The sequence below is a fragment of the Cetorhinus maximus genome, chromosome 17 (assembly GCF_964194155.1).
Source record: "Cetorhinus maximus chromosome 17, sCetMax3.hap1.1, whole genome shotgun sequence".
Taxonomy (NCBI): domain Eukaryota; kingdom Metazoa; phylum Chordata; class Chondrichthyes; order Lamniformes; family Cetorhinidae; genus Cetorhinus; species Cetorhinus maximus.
Window position 1 is genome coordinate 39,992,209 of NC_135895.1, and position 15,493 is coordinate 40,007,701.

At 41.6% G+C, this 15,493-nt stretch overlaps 1 protein-coding gene across 5 annotated transcripts in view; it reads left to right on the forward strand.

Annotated features, from left to right (window-relative positions):
* Positions 1 to 15,493, forward strand: part of mast2 (microtubule associated serine/threonine kinase 2) — a 544,666-nt gene that overhangs the window by 444,901 nt on the left and 84,272 nt on the right. For all 5 annotated transcript variants that reach the window (XM_078561040.1, XM_078561041.1, XM_078561042.1 and 2 more), the window contains 3 exons: positions 3,330 to 3,405; positions 7,127 to 7,336; positions 14,780 to 14,881. In XM_078561040.1, coding sequence (XP_078417166.1) covers positions 3,330 to 3,405; positions 7,127 to 7,336; positions 14,780 to 14,881 — 388 coding nt within the window. The remainder of the gene's footprint in view (positions 1 to 3,329; positions 3,406 to 7,126; positions 7,337 to 14,779; positions 14,882 to 15,493) is intronic.

Sequence of the window (15,493 nt, forward strand, 5' to 3'; positions counted from 1 at the left end):
TCAATGGTATCCCTCAGGATATTGATGGTGGGGGGTTTCAGCAATGGTGATGCCATTGAACGTCAAGGGGCGATGGTTGAATTCTCTCTTGTTGGAAATGGTCATTGCCTGGCACTTGTGTGTCATGAATGTTACTTGTCACTTATCATTCCAACCCTGAAAATTCCCCAGGTCTTGCTGCATATGGCCACGGAACTCTTCAGTACCTGAGGAGTCCTGAATGGTGCTGAACATTGTGCAATCATCAATGAACATCTCCACTTTTGACCTTATGATGGAGGGAAGATCATTGATGAAGCAGCTGAAGGGACCTTGGCCACTAACCTGAACTCCTGCAGCAATCAGCTTCCTTTGTGCCAGGTATGACTCCAACTAGTGGAGAGTTTTCTCCCTGATTGCCATTGGCTCTAATTTTTCTAGGGCTCCTTGATGCCACAGTTAGCCAAATGCTGCCTTGATGCCAAGAGCAGTCACTCTCACCTCACCTCTGGATTTCAGCACTTTGGTCCATGTTTGGACCAAAGCACTAATGCGGTCAGAAGCTAAGTAGCCCTGGTGGAACCCAAACTGTGCACCAGTGAGCAGGTTATTGCTGAGTAAGTGCCACTTGATAGCACTTTCAATGACTCCTTCCATCACTTTGCTGATGATCAAGAGTAGACTAATGGAGTGGCAATTAGCCAGGCTGGATTTGACATACCTGGACGATTTTCCACATTGTCAGGTAGATGCCAGTGTTGTTGCTGTACTGGAGCAGCTTGGCTAGGGCACAGCTAGTTCTGGAACACAAGTCTTCAGTACTGTTGCAGGAATGTTGTCAGGGCCCATAGCCTTTGCAATATCCAGTGCCTTCAGCTGTGTTTTCATATCATGTGGAGTGAATTGAATTGGCTGAAGGCTAATATCTGTGATGCTGAGGACCTCAGAGGGAGGCTGAGATAGATCATCCATTTGGCACTTCTGACTGAAGATGCTTGCATCTTGTCTTTACCACTGATGTGCTGGACTCCCTTATCATTGAGGATGGGACTATTTGTGGGGCTCCCTCCTCCAATTACTTGTTTGATTGTCCACCACCTTTCACGACTGGATGTAGCAGGACTGCAGAGCTTAAATCTGATCCATTGGTTGTGGGATCGCTTAGCTCTGTCAATCAGTGATGCCTCTGCTGTTTGACATGCAACTAGCCTTGTGTTGTAGCTTCACCAGGTTGGCACCTCATTTTTAGGTGGTGCTGCTCCTGGCATGCCCTCCACTTTTCATTTTACTTCCACTGAAGGAACTTTTGAGATAGTAATGCAAAATACATTTACAATAAATCCATAATATAAAATAGGTTATAAATGGGAAATATAATAGAAACAAAACATGCGAAAATATTGAGAAGGATCTCCTCACAAACTATTAATCTTCCTTTTTTCATTTTAGACGCTGAAGAACCTGTTTGGTATTTTCAGCATTTTCTGTTTTCCTGTAAGTTTTTGGTTGTTGGAGGTTGGTCGGATAATTGAAGACTGAATTGTTGTAGAATATGTTGAATTGGTAGAGCACATTATCCCAAATAACCTTAACAGCCTTGAAGAGAAAGAGATAAAAAGATATTTTGTACATTACTTTGTGGATTTAATTTAAATTGTGTAACCTTACTAGGTATTTCTAGTTATGGAGTAGTTAATTTCAACACAATCACTGTCACATTGGATAATGCTCAATTTATTAATAATAAAACATAATTCTGGGAATTTAGGGTAAACTGTGGAAATGAATAAGAAACCAGTTGAAGAAAACAAAGACTATCCCATAGAGGAATTATGTTATAGATTGGGTAGTGGAGAGGAAGTACTGGGCAGGGTACCTCAGGGTTCAGCATTGGCACCATTTTTTGTTTCCAATTTACATAAACAACAGAGTTTCATAAACTCACAGCTAAGTAGTTGCACTTGCAGATGCTACTAAATTGAGAAGCAGTAGAATCAGAAGGGGCTGTTGAGAAATTACACAGTAAGTTCCACAACATGTATTCGTGCGCAGTAATATAGACCATATGAAATGTTGCACATAGGAAGGGAATATAGATGAAACATGTACTGAATGGATGGTGTTGAAATAGCTGAAGATGATATTTTAAGACACCTAGGAGTTTTAGTATACTTAATGCTAAACATGTCCAATCAATGAAGAGCAGCAACCAACAAAGGATGTTGAACTACATAGCCAAACAGTTGAAAGCATTCCAGAATAGGTAATGACACATTTTATTATCATCTATAACCTTCAATACTGCATCCAGTCTGGCCACCAAAATAATCGAGTGACGTTCAAACACAAGACAATGCAGAAAAAAAGTGAGGCCAATTCCTGGTGCCAAGGTTATAGGTTATGACAAAGGGCTGGAGAAGCCTGGGCTTTTCAACCAGGAAGAGACATCTGAGAAGCAATCTTATGGTGTTATGGAGTATATGGGTAATGTGTTTAAACCTCCATTAAATGCTTTTGCATGGCTGCACAGTAACATCTAAGGGTCGACTTGTGCGTGACCTGTGTGGTAACTTTTACGCCATGCAACTTAGGAGAGGATTGTCATTTGTGCAATATATAAACAAAAAGATGCTTTTTGGGATCCAATAGAAACAATTATTCAACCTATATTCTTTAAGATAAATTGGAACAGAAACTTGGTTCCCTAAGGGACAAAAGCCCTAAAATACAACTGACCTAATAAATAAATCAGTGTGGAATAAACAAAATAATTTACCTGACATTCATGCCTCATGCGCCAGATGAAAATGTCAGCTTTACCCTGCTATAAGCTACATTAAACTACGGTCAAATTACTAAAAATATATGTTGCATCATACACAACAATTGCACGTCAGTGCATCAAAGGGCACTTCTTACCATGCTTGTACTGATGCTGATCATGAATGTAAAATTGGGCGAGATGTCTGTTTTCCATCACTTGTTTGTGGTGTTTGCTGGGATGCACAAAATCCATATACATAATGAAATGTGAATGGGGCCAATGCGCTATCATTCTATCTTCCAAAGCACTACAAGGAATTAAAAAAACTGTCTGCCATTTGCTCTTTATTCAAGCAATTAGCCATGTAATTACATTTCTGATTGAGTAAATGTGGTTTGTAAACAGTTTCTCATGACATAATGCGTTACCTCATGCAAGTGTCAAATCCAATTAAGCTGCAAATGACACTCAAGTTTGTGCTACAGTTACTGATGAAATAGTGACATTATTCCTAAAAATGCAATACATCTAATGTGGCTTGTTACTTACGCTTTTTTTGTGTGTACTTTTACTTTTAAATTTACAGTCCCGGACGATCCCCTTGTTTCTATGACAATGAGATAGTAATGATGAATCATGTGTATAAAGAAAGATTTCCGAAGGTGAGTAGTGATCAACTGTTTAAAGGCAGCTCCTTAATTCAATATTTATGCACATGTATTGCTCATTATGCATCTGTTTGTTCTGTATGAAGGTAAATCCAAAAATGTCTGCTTTATTTAACATGCCCATGTAAATATGATTTGTTTAAAATATTTAGAAAATTCAGTAGACTTCAGTGCCACTGCCCTTTAGTTGCTTATAAAGGAAGAGGTATCTATAGAGTTTTCATTTGTATGTATTTACTAGCATTCCAAAATGACATTCCTGATACTACGCCAATACTCTACCATGCATAGGCATGTTACAACCAGTCACAACTGCTTTTTACCTATAAGTCAAATCAACTGGGTTGGTCTTTGCAAATTGTGTGCCACCTTTTCTGATCCTTCTATCTATCCTACTGAAAGAACTGATGTTTCTCTAGCTGACATGGGGAGTCTTATAACTCACTCTTCCTCATGTCAGTTCTGGTACTACATTTTAGTTCAGTCATACGTGTCCCACTATTGTTTCTTGTAAGGATCCAGCTGTTTGCAACTGCTACCTTGATCACACTGAAGCATCCTAAAGTAACTCTGTTTGTAACTTCTGTGGATCTGATATTAGAGTTGCTTGACCCAACAGTATCAAAGAGGAGTGTCAGCTTTGGTTCCACACATCTCCAATGGTTGCTCCTCTTATTCACTTACCAAAGTTGTCATATCTTCTTTGAATCCTTTTTCACACACCCCTCTTCTATCCTGATGACACATCTGCTGATTCTGCTAAAGAACAAATTGTCCTTTTTGGCTCATTTTTGCCTCCAACTAAATAGTAACAACAACAACAACAACAACTTACATTTATATATGGTTTTAATGTAGTAAAAAGTCCTAAGGTGCTTAACAGGAGTGATATCAAGAAAGACATTTTTGACATCGAGCCACAGAAGGAGGTACCAAATGATCAAAAGCATGATCAAAGAGATAGGTTCGAAGGATCATCTTAAAATAAGAGAGTAGAGAGGTGTAGGAAGGGAATTTCAGAGCTTAGGGCTAAGACAGCTGAAAGCACAGCCACCAGTGATGGAGTGATTAAAATCAAGGATGTGCATGAGGCCAGAAATGGAAGAGCACGGATCTCAAAGGCTTGTAGGGCTAGATAAGGCTGCAAAGCTAGGGAGGGTTGAAACTATGGATTTGAAAGAAAGGATGAGGAATTTAAAATTGGGGTGTTGTCAGACTGGGAGTCAGGGAAGGTCATCAAGCTCAAGAATGAAGAATGGGATTTGGAGTGAGTTAAGATATGAGCAGCAAAGTATTGGATGAGCACAAGTTTATGTAGAGTGAAAGATGGGAGGCCAGCCAGGAAAACATTGTGATAGTTATAAAGGTAACAATGGTGTGGATGAGGGTTTTATCAGCATATGAGCTGAGGCAAGATCTGAATTGAGTGATGCTATGAAGGTAGAAGTAGGGAGACTTCTTGAAACTTAGGTTATGTGGTTGAAAACTCACATCGCGGTCAAACACGACACCCAGGTTGCTAATGGCCTTGCTCAGCTTAAGATAGTTGCCAGAGATGCAAATGGTGGTCAGGGAATGAAGTTTGAGATGGGGACCAAAGACAATGGTTTGAGCCTTCCCAATATTTGGTTGGAGAAAGTCTCTGCTGAACCAACATTGCATGTTGGACAAGCAGTGTGTCAAATTGGAGACAGTGGAGGGGGTCCAGTTGATCGACAGTGATGTTCAAGCCTGTATCACTTGTACTTAATGGAGCAAAGATGAGGAGTATACCAGGAAGAATGATTGGGGTGAGAGAGAGTAATAGTTCTAATAGGGACAAGGGTATTAAAGGTGGTGAAAGGGATGTGATTTAACAGTCAATCTTGGTGATTTTGTTCAAGCAATTCTGTCTGTTGTGCCTTCTTGTAGAAGAGTCAAATTTTGTGCCCAACAATACTCTGTTCTTTGGCTTCTAATAAGACCTCTAGTTGTGGTGGCTTTTCTCCCATTTTCCACAAGATGGGTGCTTTTGTATAAAGCAAACCCATGTCCTATACCTTTTCTTCATTTACCTAATCCCAGTCAACTTTTTGATCCCTTCAAAAGAATATATTTTAGAATGTGCATAGAAATGTACAGGTCACAGAAAGGCCATTGCAATCCATCTTTCCAGTTCCAGTGAGTGGGAAATAGCTTATTCCACTTGTCTTCCCATGCCCTTCTAAACTTTTTCAAATTCATTTTCAAGATGTGGGTGTCATTGGCCATCACCTGAGAAAGTGACACTGGACCTTTTGTGGTGAAGGAATTGCTACGATGATCTATTTAATTCCTTTTGTTTGTGTATCCAGCCCTTAAGAAAGACAAACCTTACTTAGTTATCTAATGCCTTAGTTTTGGTTTTTTATTTCAGTTCTAGAAGCTGATGTTAACTCTGAAGTTATCCATTACCTTGAAAATACTGGCCAGCTGCCTGCTTGCTAGTATGGTTTTTGCATTGCTGTTCCACTAATCATTTTGTTGCCCATCTTATGCATATCTGGAACAGATGGATCATCTGTAATTGTACTGCACATTTTCAAAACCTTTGACAGGAGTCAGCCCCATGCAGTTAAAAGCAAGTTATAATTATATAGCCTCCCAATAAAGCTCCATTTATTGCTCTGTATTTTATGTTCATATAGCCCTGTGTTACATTAGCTTCATGTTTTTGCAGCATTCTGCCTGCTCTCCTACTCTTTATATCAACAACTTCCTCCACTAATCCATCGTTTGCTGATGGCTGTATTCCACATTCATCAATTTACAGAAGAGAAAAGGAAAAGTTTAGCACCTAGTCCCATCTAATCTCTAACTTCCAATCTTGCTGCACGGTAGTAGCTATGATACTGGACTAGCAACATAGAAATCAGGGGAACAAATCCTGGCATGACAAGTTGTGCAAGTGAATTCATTAAATCAGGTAATTTGTGTGCTAGCACAAAGAAAAATACAAAGAAGCTACCAGATTGTTGTAAGATCTCATCTGCCTCAGTTATGTCCTGGTCTGCATGTAGTTCTAGTCCATACTAGGCAGTCAACTCTTACTGCCCTCTGAAATAGTCTATCAAGTGACTCTGTTGTACAAAATAAAGGGAGACCACCACCACAACGATACTGGGGAAAGTAACTCAAGACTATGGAAGCTCTAGGCCTTACGTCCAATGTATTTTTCCATATTGGTAGATAGATAGCAATTTGCATAGGCAGATCAATTCTTTTGTGAATTAAAATTTGCATCTTCATTTGCCTGTGTACATTTTCAAGATGAGCACTCTACTTTTGTCACATATCCCTCAATCTTTCCTTCCATTTACAGTCTTTGATCTTTTTAAAGCCTAATTTACTGCATCATGTTCTTGTTAACCTTGGTGACATCCTGCCTTTTGGTGTTGAATCTTCAATTTGATCTCTCAAAAGAAAATATAATCAGCCAAATGAAAATACTATTCAACATTCTGTTTTGCCTTCAAAACAACAATAAACAGATTGTAAAGTGCTTTGGGATGTCTTGGTAAAGGTGCTTTGTAAATTACAAGATCCTTTATACATCTGATAAAATGTCTTGCAAGAGAATACCATAGCAACAGTGCCTCTTTAGCAAGTTTTACATTCATTTTACTTAAAACCCAGAAGAGCAAGAAAAATCAGAATTATTGCAGATAAAATATGACAAACAAATTTCATTCAATAGGCCACGGCTCAAATGGAAGAGAACCTCCAGGAGTTCATCACATGCAGTGCTCCTGAGAACGTGCTGCCACTTGCTGATGGGGTACTCAGCTTTATCCACCATCAGGTTATTGAGTTGGCCAGGGACTGCCTGGCGAAATCGCGGGATGGACTCATCACCTCCAGATACTTCTTTGAACTGCAAGAAAACCTGGAGAAGCTACTGCAAGATGTAAGTGTCTCTTTCTTTAATGTGGCAGCATTATAACTAATTTGCCTGTTATTATTAAGTTACATTAAAACTTTTCCTCAGTCACAGGAATGAATATTATTCAAGTCACACTACAAAACACTCCTGCAGATATAAATAAAAAGAAAGAAATGCAAATAATGGGATCTGAAAGAAAAATGCAATTGTTGTAACCAAATTGTTACACTGTCCTTTCCCATTGTGGATGCTAATGAACCTGCTATATTGATTTCCAGAAATTTTTGTGCTTGCTGCTGATATGACCTAATTTTGTTACTTGAACATTGTAAATAAGATACTCATCTAAAATCTGGAAATCCCTCCTCCTACCCCTCCCCCACCCCACAACGCCCACATTGAAGACAGTAGTGAAGGCCGACTTGTTGTATTTAAACAAGCTTTTTTATGAAAGCTGTTTCCGAAAAGCAGTAACTAGAGAGTCAGGGTCAATAAATGACTATTGGGCTGATTACGAGATCCACAATTGATGACATTTAACACAATGCATCAAATGATGCCATAGGAATACTGTGCAGTTCTTTCAATAATTGTGTAAGTACAAGCATTATACGCTTCCCTTGTGCAATCTTTAAAAGTGTTAAATGACTTCCTTCAGGTGTTGGCTAACCTCATCATTGCAAGCTGTGGGCTGCGCCTGGAATAAGTACTCAGGCTCCGGAATGAGTCTTAAATTTACCATCAGAGATGTTAAACCAATAGCACAAGGGCAGCGTTAAATTTGAATTGCACGTGATTTGGCCATGATCATTGAGGATTTACAGTTATGAAAAACATTCTGGAGATAACTGCAGTGGATCTTTCAAGAATATGTAGAACAGCTTGATATATGTTCATTTCAAAAGTCTGTTGTTTACTTCATTTTATGAACAGCAGCAGGATCGCCATTCAGTGATAGCACTGCTGGCTCCAAGTGAAATGACCTGAGCATACAGCTAGCCCACGGTAGCACTGTTTTAAAGCTCCTTGGATCACCACTATCATTGCTGTAGTGTACGATAATGAGTTTCTCAGCAAATCTTACCTTTGGATCAGTGCTCATTCTTGTGTTTAACTCCCAGCCTTCCCTATATTTTATCTGACTGGTTTAAAGTATGGAGTACAAATCTATGACTTGATAAAAGTGCTATTTGTTTACGGTTGCCTGATAATATTACAATGGAAGCTCTAAAGCTTGAAGCTTGTATATATCAAAATAAAATCAGCTTAACCATGAAATCATTATGTCTGCCTTTCAACAAGAACCCAGAATTCACCAGGGAACAGTAACAATAGAGTAAAGCAATTCATACTGAATGCAAATAGGCACATAGGAGCTGGAGTACGCCATTCAGCCCCTTGAACCTGCTGTGCCATTCACAGGTGGTGGTGTAGTAGTATTGTCACTGGATTGGTAATCCAGAGACCCAGGGTAATGATCTGGGGGATCCGGATTCAAATCCCTCAATGGCATATGGTGGAATTTGAATTCAATAAAAATCTGGCATTAAAGTCTAATGATGACCATGAAACCATTGTCGATTGTCGTACAAACCTATCTGGCTCACTAGTATCCTTTAGGGAAGGAAATCTGTCGTCTGCACCTGGTCTGGCCTATATGTGACTCCAGACCCTCAGTAATGTGGTTGCCTCTTAAATGCCACTCTGCTAAAAAGTGAACAAAAAGGAAAGAAACCGGGCGGACCACCCAGCATCGACCTAGGCAACGGAAATGACAAAGGCAAACCCAGCCCTGTTGATCCTGCAAAGCCCTCCTGACTAACACCTGGGGGCTTGTGCCAAAATTGGGAGAGCTGTCCCACAGACTAGTCAAGCAACAGCCTGTCATAGTCATATTCACAGAATCATACCTTACAAACAATGTCCCAGACACCACCACCACCACCACCAACCCAGCGTATGTCCTGTCTCACCGGCAGGCCAGACCTAGCAGAGGTGGCAACGCAGTCAGGGGGGAGTTGCCCTAGGAGTCCTCAACATCGACTCCGGGCCCCATGGAGTCTCGTGGCATCGGGTCAAACATAGCAAGGAACCACCTGCTGATTACCACCTGCCGCCACCCTTCAGCTGATGGATCAGTGCTCCTCCATGTTGAACACCATTTGGAGGATGCACTGAGGGTGTAAAGGGCACAGAATGTACTGTGGGTGGGGGATTTCAGTGTCCAAGAGTGGCTTGGTAGTACCACCACAGACCAAGCTGGCGGAGCCCTAAAGTACATACCTGCTGGACTGGGTCTGAGGCAGGTGGCGAGGGAACCAACAAGAAGGAAAAACATACTTGACCTCACACTCACCAGCCTGCCTGCCGCAGATGCATCTGTCCTTGACAGTATCGGTAGGAGTGACTACCGCACAGTCCTTGTGGAGACGAAGTCCCGTCTTCACATGGAGGATGCTCTCCATCGTGTTGTGTGGCACTACCATCGTGCTAAGTGGGGATAGATTTCGAACAGTTATAGCAACTCGAGACAGGGCATCCATGAGGTGCTGTGGGCCATCTGCAGCAGCAGAATTGTACTCGACCACAATCTGTAACCTCATGGCCTGACATATCTCCCACTCTATCATTACTATCAAGCCAGGAGACCAATCCTGGTTGAATGAAGAGTGTAGGAGGGCATGCCAGTAGCAGCATCAGGCATACCTAAAAATGAGGTGTCAACCTGGTGAAGCTACAGCACAGGACTACTTACATGGCAAAAAGCATAAGCAGCAAATGATAGGCATCTAAGTGATTCCACAAGCAACGGCTCTGTGTTCCTGCCACATCCAGTCGTGAATGGTGGTGGACAATTAAACAACTCACTGGAAGAGGAGGCTCCACAAATATCCCCATCCTCAATGATGGAGGAGCCCAGCACATCAGTGCAGAAGATGAAGCTGAAGCATTTGCTATAATCTTCAGCCAGAAGTTCCGAGTGGATGATCCATTTCGGCCTCCTCCAGAGGTCCCCAGCATCACGGATGCCAGTCTTCAACCAATTCAATTCGCTCTATGTGATATCAAGAAATGTCTGAAGGCACTGGATAATACAAAGGCTATGGGCCCTGACAATATTTCAGCAATAGTACTGAAGACTTGTGCTCCTGAACTTGCCACACCCCTAGCCAAGCTGTTCCAGTACAGGTAGAACTGGCATCTACACAGCAATGTGGAAAATTGCCCAGGTATGTCCTGTACTCAAAAAGCAGAACAAATCCAACCCAGCCAATTACTGGCCCATCAGTCTACCTTCAATTATCAGTAAAGCGCTGGAAGCAGTCATCAACAGTTCTATCAAGCGGCACTTGCTTAACGATAACCTGTTCATTGATGCCCAGTTTGGGTTCCGCCAGGGTCGCTCAGCTTCTGACCTCATTACAGCCTTGGTTTAAACATGGACAAAAGAGCTGAATTCCCGAGGTGAGGTGGGAGTGACCGCCCTTGACATCAAGGCAGCATTTGACAGAGTGTAGTGTAAAGGAACTCTGGCAAAACTAGAGTCAATGGGAATCAGGGGGCAATCTCTCCACTGGCTGGAGTCATACCTAGCACAAAGGGAGATGGTTATGATTATTGGAGGTCAATCATCTCAGTTCCAGGACATCACTGCAGCAGTCACTCAGTGTAGTGTCCTAGGCCCAACCATCTTCAGCTGCTTCATCAATGACCTTCCTCCCATCATAAGGTCAGAAGTGGGGATGTTGGCTGATGATTGCACAATGTTCAGCACCATTTGTGACTCCTCAGATACTGAAGCAGTCCATGTCCAAATGCAACAAGACCAGGACAATATCAAGGCTTGGGCTGAGAAGTGGAAAGTAACATTCGCACTACACAAGTGCCAGGCAATGACCGCCTCCAACAAGAGAGAATCTAACCATCGCCCTTGATGTTCAGTGACATTACCATCACTGAATTCCCCACTATCAATATCCTGGGAGTTACCATTGATCAGAAACTGAACTAGACTAGCCATATAAGCACTGTGGCTACAAGAACTGGTCAGTGACTAGAAATCCTGTGGCGAGTAACTCATCTCCTGACTCCCCAAAGCCTAGGCACCATCTACAAGGCACAGGTCAGGAGTGTGATTGAATGCTCTCCACCTACCTGGTTGAGAACAGCTCCAACAGCACTCAAAAAGCTTGACACCATCCAGGACAAAGCATTCTGCTTGACTGGCACCATTTCCCCAAACTTTCACTCGCACCGCCACTGACGAACAGTAGCAGCAGTGTGTACCATCTGCAAGATGTACTGCAGGAATTCAGCAAGACTCCTTAGAAAGCACCTTCTGAACCCACAACAGCTACCACCTAGAAGGACAAGGGCAGCAGCCACATGGGCACACCACCACTTTGAAGTTCCCCTCTAAGCCACTCACCATCCTGACTTGGAAATATATCGTCATTCCTTCACTGTCGCTGGGCCAAACCCTGGAACTCTCTCCCTAACAGCACTGTGGGTGTACCTACACTACAGGGATTGCAGTGGTTCAAGAAGCCATCTCACCACCACCTTCTCAAGGGCAGTTAGAGATGGACAATAAATGCTGGCCTAGCCAGCGAAGCCTACATCCTGTCAAAAATGAATTTGGAAAATGCCTGCTCATCTACCTCAACGCCAATTTCTCACACTATCCCCATACCCCTTGATGCCATTTGTATCTAGAAATCTGCCAATCTCTGTCTTGAACATGCTCAATGAATGAGCATTCACTGCCCTCGGGGCTAGAGAATTCCAAAGATTCACTGCCCTTTAAGTGGAGAAATTCTTCCTCATCCCTGTCCTAAATAGCTTTTCCCTTATCCTGCAACTCTGTCCCCTGGTTTTTAGCCCCCCAGCTGGGGGAACCATCCTTTCTTCGTCTACCCTGTCTAGCCCCTTAAGGATTTTGTAAATTTGTAGCAAGTGTCTGGAAGTTGATACAATGGTCTGCAAAACCCCTTTATGCACAAACGTTATCACCAGAATGCTATGGTATTGCCATTTGTTGTGACTTTTAACCATGAGTATTGACTAGACATCAAAAGCAGGTGGCACATATGCATGTTTCAGTGTATAACATGTTACTAACTTGGTACCAGACCAAAGTTATTTCAAGGCTGTTATGTTGTAGTATATGCCACTATCTATCTGTAAATATTAGACAATAGGATAGCAGACAGAATTTGCAACTGTGAAGATTTTTCAGTGTGTTTTGGGCCTGATCAAGAACAATTTGCATTTATATGGCACCTTTAACATATTAAAACATCTCAAGGTGCTTCACAGGAGCATTATCAAACAAAAATTAAGAGGTGCCCAAGATACCAGAGTTGGAAGAAAGCAGAGTTCTCTGAGATTATTGGGCTAGAGGAGGTTACAAAGCTAGGAAGAGGTGAGGCCACAGAGAGGTTTGAACACTGGAATGAGCATTGTAAAATTGAGGCATTGCAGGATCAGTGGATGCCACCGGGTGATCGTTGAATGGGACTGGTATGAGTTAGGATATGGGCAGCATAGTTTGGATGAGCTTAAATTTATGGAAAATGGAAGGTGGGAGGTCTGCCTGGCGAGTATTAAAATAGTCAAGTATGGATTTAACAAAAGAGTGAATGAGTGTTTCAGCAGCAAGTGGGCTGAGGCAGTGACAAAGCCTGGTGATGTTACAGAGGTGGGAGTAAGTGATCTTTGTTTTGGAAAGGATTCAGGATTGGCAAATCAGCTCAGAGCTGAATAGAATACCGAAGTTGAGAACAGGCTTGTTCAGCCTAAAATGATGGCCAGAGAGTGATGGAATTGGTAGTGGTGGAGGCTGAAGACAAAGCTTCAGTCTTCACAATATTTAGTTGGAGGAAATTTTGGCTCACCCAGGACTAGATACCAACAAGCAGCCTGCCAACACAGAGGCGGTGGAGGGGCTGAGGGAGGTGGTGGTGAGGTAGAACTGGGTGTCATCAGTGTACATGTGGAACCTGACGTGTTTTTGGATGATGTCATTGAAAAGCAGCATGCAGATAAGAAATAGGGGGTCAAGCATAGATCCTTGGGGAACTTCAGATATAATGGTGCTACAGCGAGAAGAGAAACCTTTGATGTTCTTTGTGGATTCTGGGAGAAGAATACATCTCCATAATATGGCATTGTTAATTCCTATGGCGTAGGTCACTCATTAAAAATATTATTTGCACCCCTAATGACGCTTCTTTGGATAAAAGAAAGTACAGAGAGCTGTCATGTGGCTAAGAATCTCAGCAAATACACCTTGTACAGTTAACAGTGTGTTGACGATGAGCCTTTGAAGAAATCCAGATAAAAGGTTTGTAGAGGGGAAAAGCAAATGATCCTGCTCAGCTTAGTTTTCTAACTAATTTAAGCCAGCCTCAAAGACCATCATCTATGTTACACCGTTATAGTCTGTGAAAAAACTGGGAAATAATATTTGGAAGATATTTGGAATATTTCCCGCTGTAGCACTATTATTTCTGAAGTTCCCCTTGGCCCCCTATTTCTTATCTGCACGCTGCTTTTCAGCGACATCATTCAGAAACTTGTCGGATTCCACGTATATGCTTTCTTTTCTAATAATTTTAAGAATTATTTTGAATAGTACTCCTCACTAATATCTGGATTTGCTGGTGTTTAGTTTTGCTGCGATGATCTTTCAGATATCCTATCCTGCAAAAAAACTGATCATTAATTTGGAAGCCTAAAAAAAATATAGATTTTAAAAACCAGCAGTAATAAATGGGAAGGTTTGTTTAACAGAGAAAATTTGAAGCTGAACAATGCTTGTAAGAAAAAAAATGTTTGTGTTTGTTTTCTCTTTGAAACACATTTATTATTGCTTCCCATGCACCTGGTTTGAGCGGGTTTAGAATGGAGCATGGTAAGGACCTGGAGGGGAGGGGGAATGGCGGGTCATTTTAATTTCGTGCTCCAGTGATCACTGGTGGTGACGGATGGTCTTTCAGACAGAGCATAACTTGCCTTGGTAGATTGTTCTGCTGGTGATTATGTCATTGGGATTCACTGTGTACTGGAATGACATAGGCATTCCTCAAACAAACATGACATCAGCTTCAGATGCTAATGGTTGTGTGCTGCTTAACTTGCAGACACACATTGAGGTTTTAGTTTGTAATGCAGCACGTTTCAAAAGGGGCTTAGGAGGCATCAAAGCAACATGTCTAGATTATCTTTTGAGCAAGATAATATCTTGCTGCGAATTTTGGAGCATCAGAGGTGTGCACGGTTTTTGGCAGACACAGTGTTACAAGTTGAGTCCCTCTCTTCTGTTCTTACTAAAGGTCTTATTTTTGAGACAGGGCATTGTGTGGCATGTGCACGCATAGCAGAGTTTCTATTGTTGCTGTAATGAATCGTGCGCTGGCTTAATGCATCCATTGTTGAAACATTAATGTGACTTTTATTTTACAGGCCCACGAGCGGTCAGAGAGTTCGGAGGTAGCATTCGTGACCCAGCTGGTGAAGAAGCTGATGATCGTTATTGCTCGCCCAGCACGGCTGCTTGAGTGTCTGGTGAGAGTAACCTTTCATGTACCTATTACTTGTATGTCCATCAATAAAATATGTATGCACAGAATTGAAGCAGGAAGGTTAATAAGTTTTCAAGGCCAACCAGATCATTATAATCTCGTTACATTTAAATTGCATTGTGAAATAGTACAAATAGAAAAAATTAGTTTAAGGTTCATGTAGTAGTCCTTTAAATGTATGGGTAGGTACTTTTTGACTGTAAATTGCTCTAAAATAGTATGAAATGCTATTAAAAGACAAGATTCTGCAGCTGTCCCAGACTTCCAACTTGCCACGCTTCCCTGTGAATCTCATGAAGCAGCTCTTAAATCGAATCTGCATTCGTTATAAATGAATGTGTCACAAAACACTGCAGAAATGTACGTTACGTTGATCCACCCCAAAGAAGCAATTCTTACTTTGTCACAAAATAGGTTCGTAGAGGTGGGTGAGCAGGTGAATACAAAATTAATGTGTTGTGTCCAGCCAATGCTATTTGAGGCTCTTTTTAGTAGCTTTGAACATGGGCAAGGTTTAAAAAAAATCAGTATTAACAGAGGGAACATCAAAGATATAATTGCTCTATCAGTGCTTCACTCGAGATCTCAAATCAAA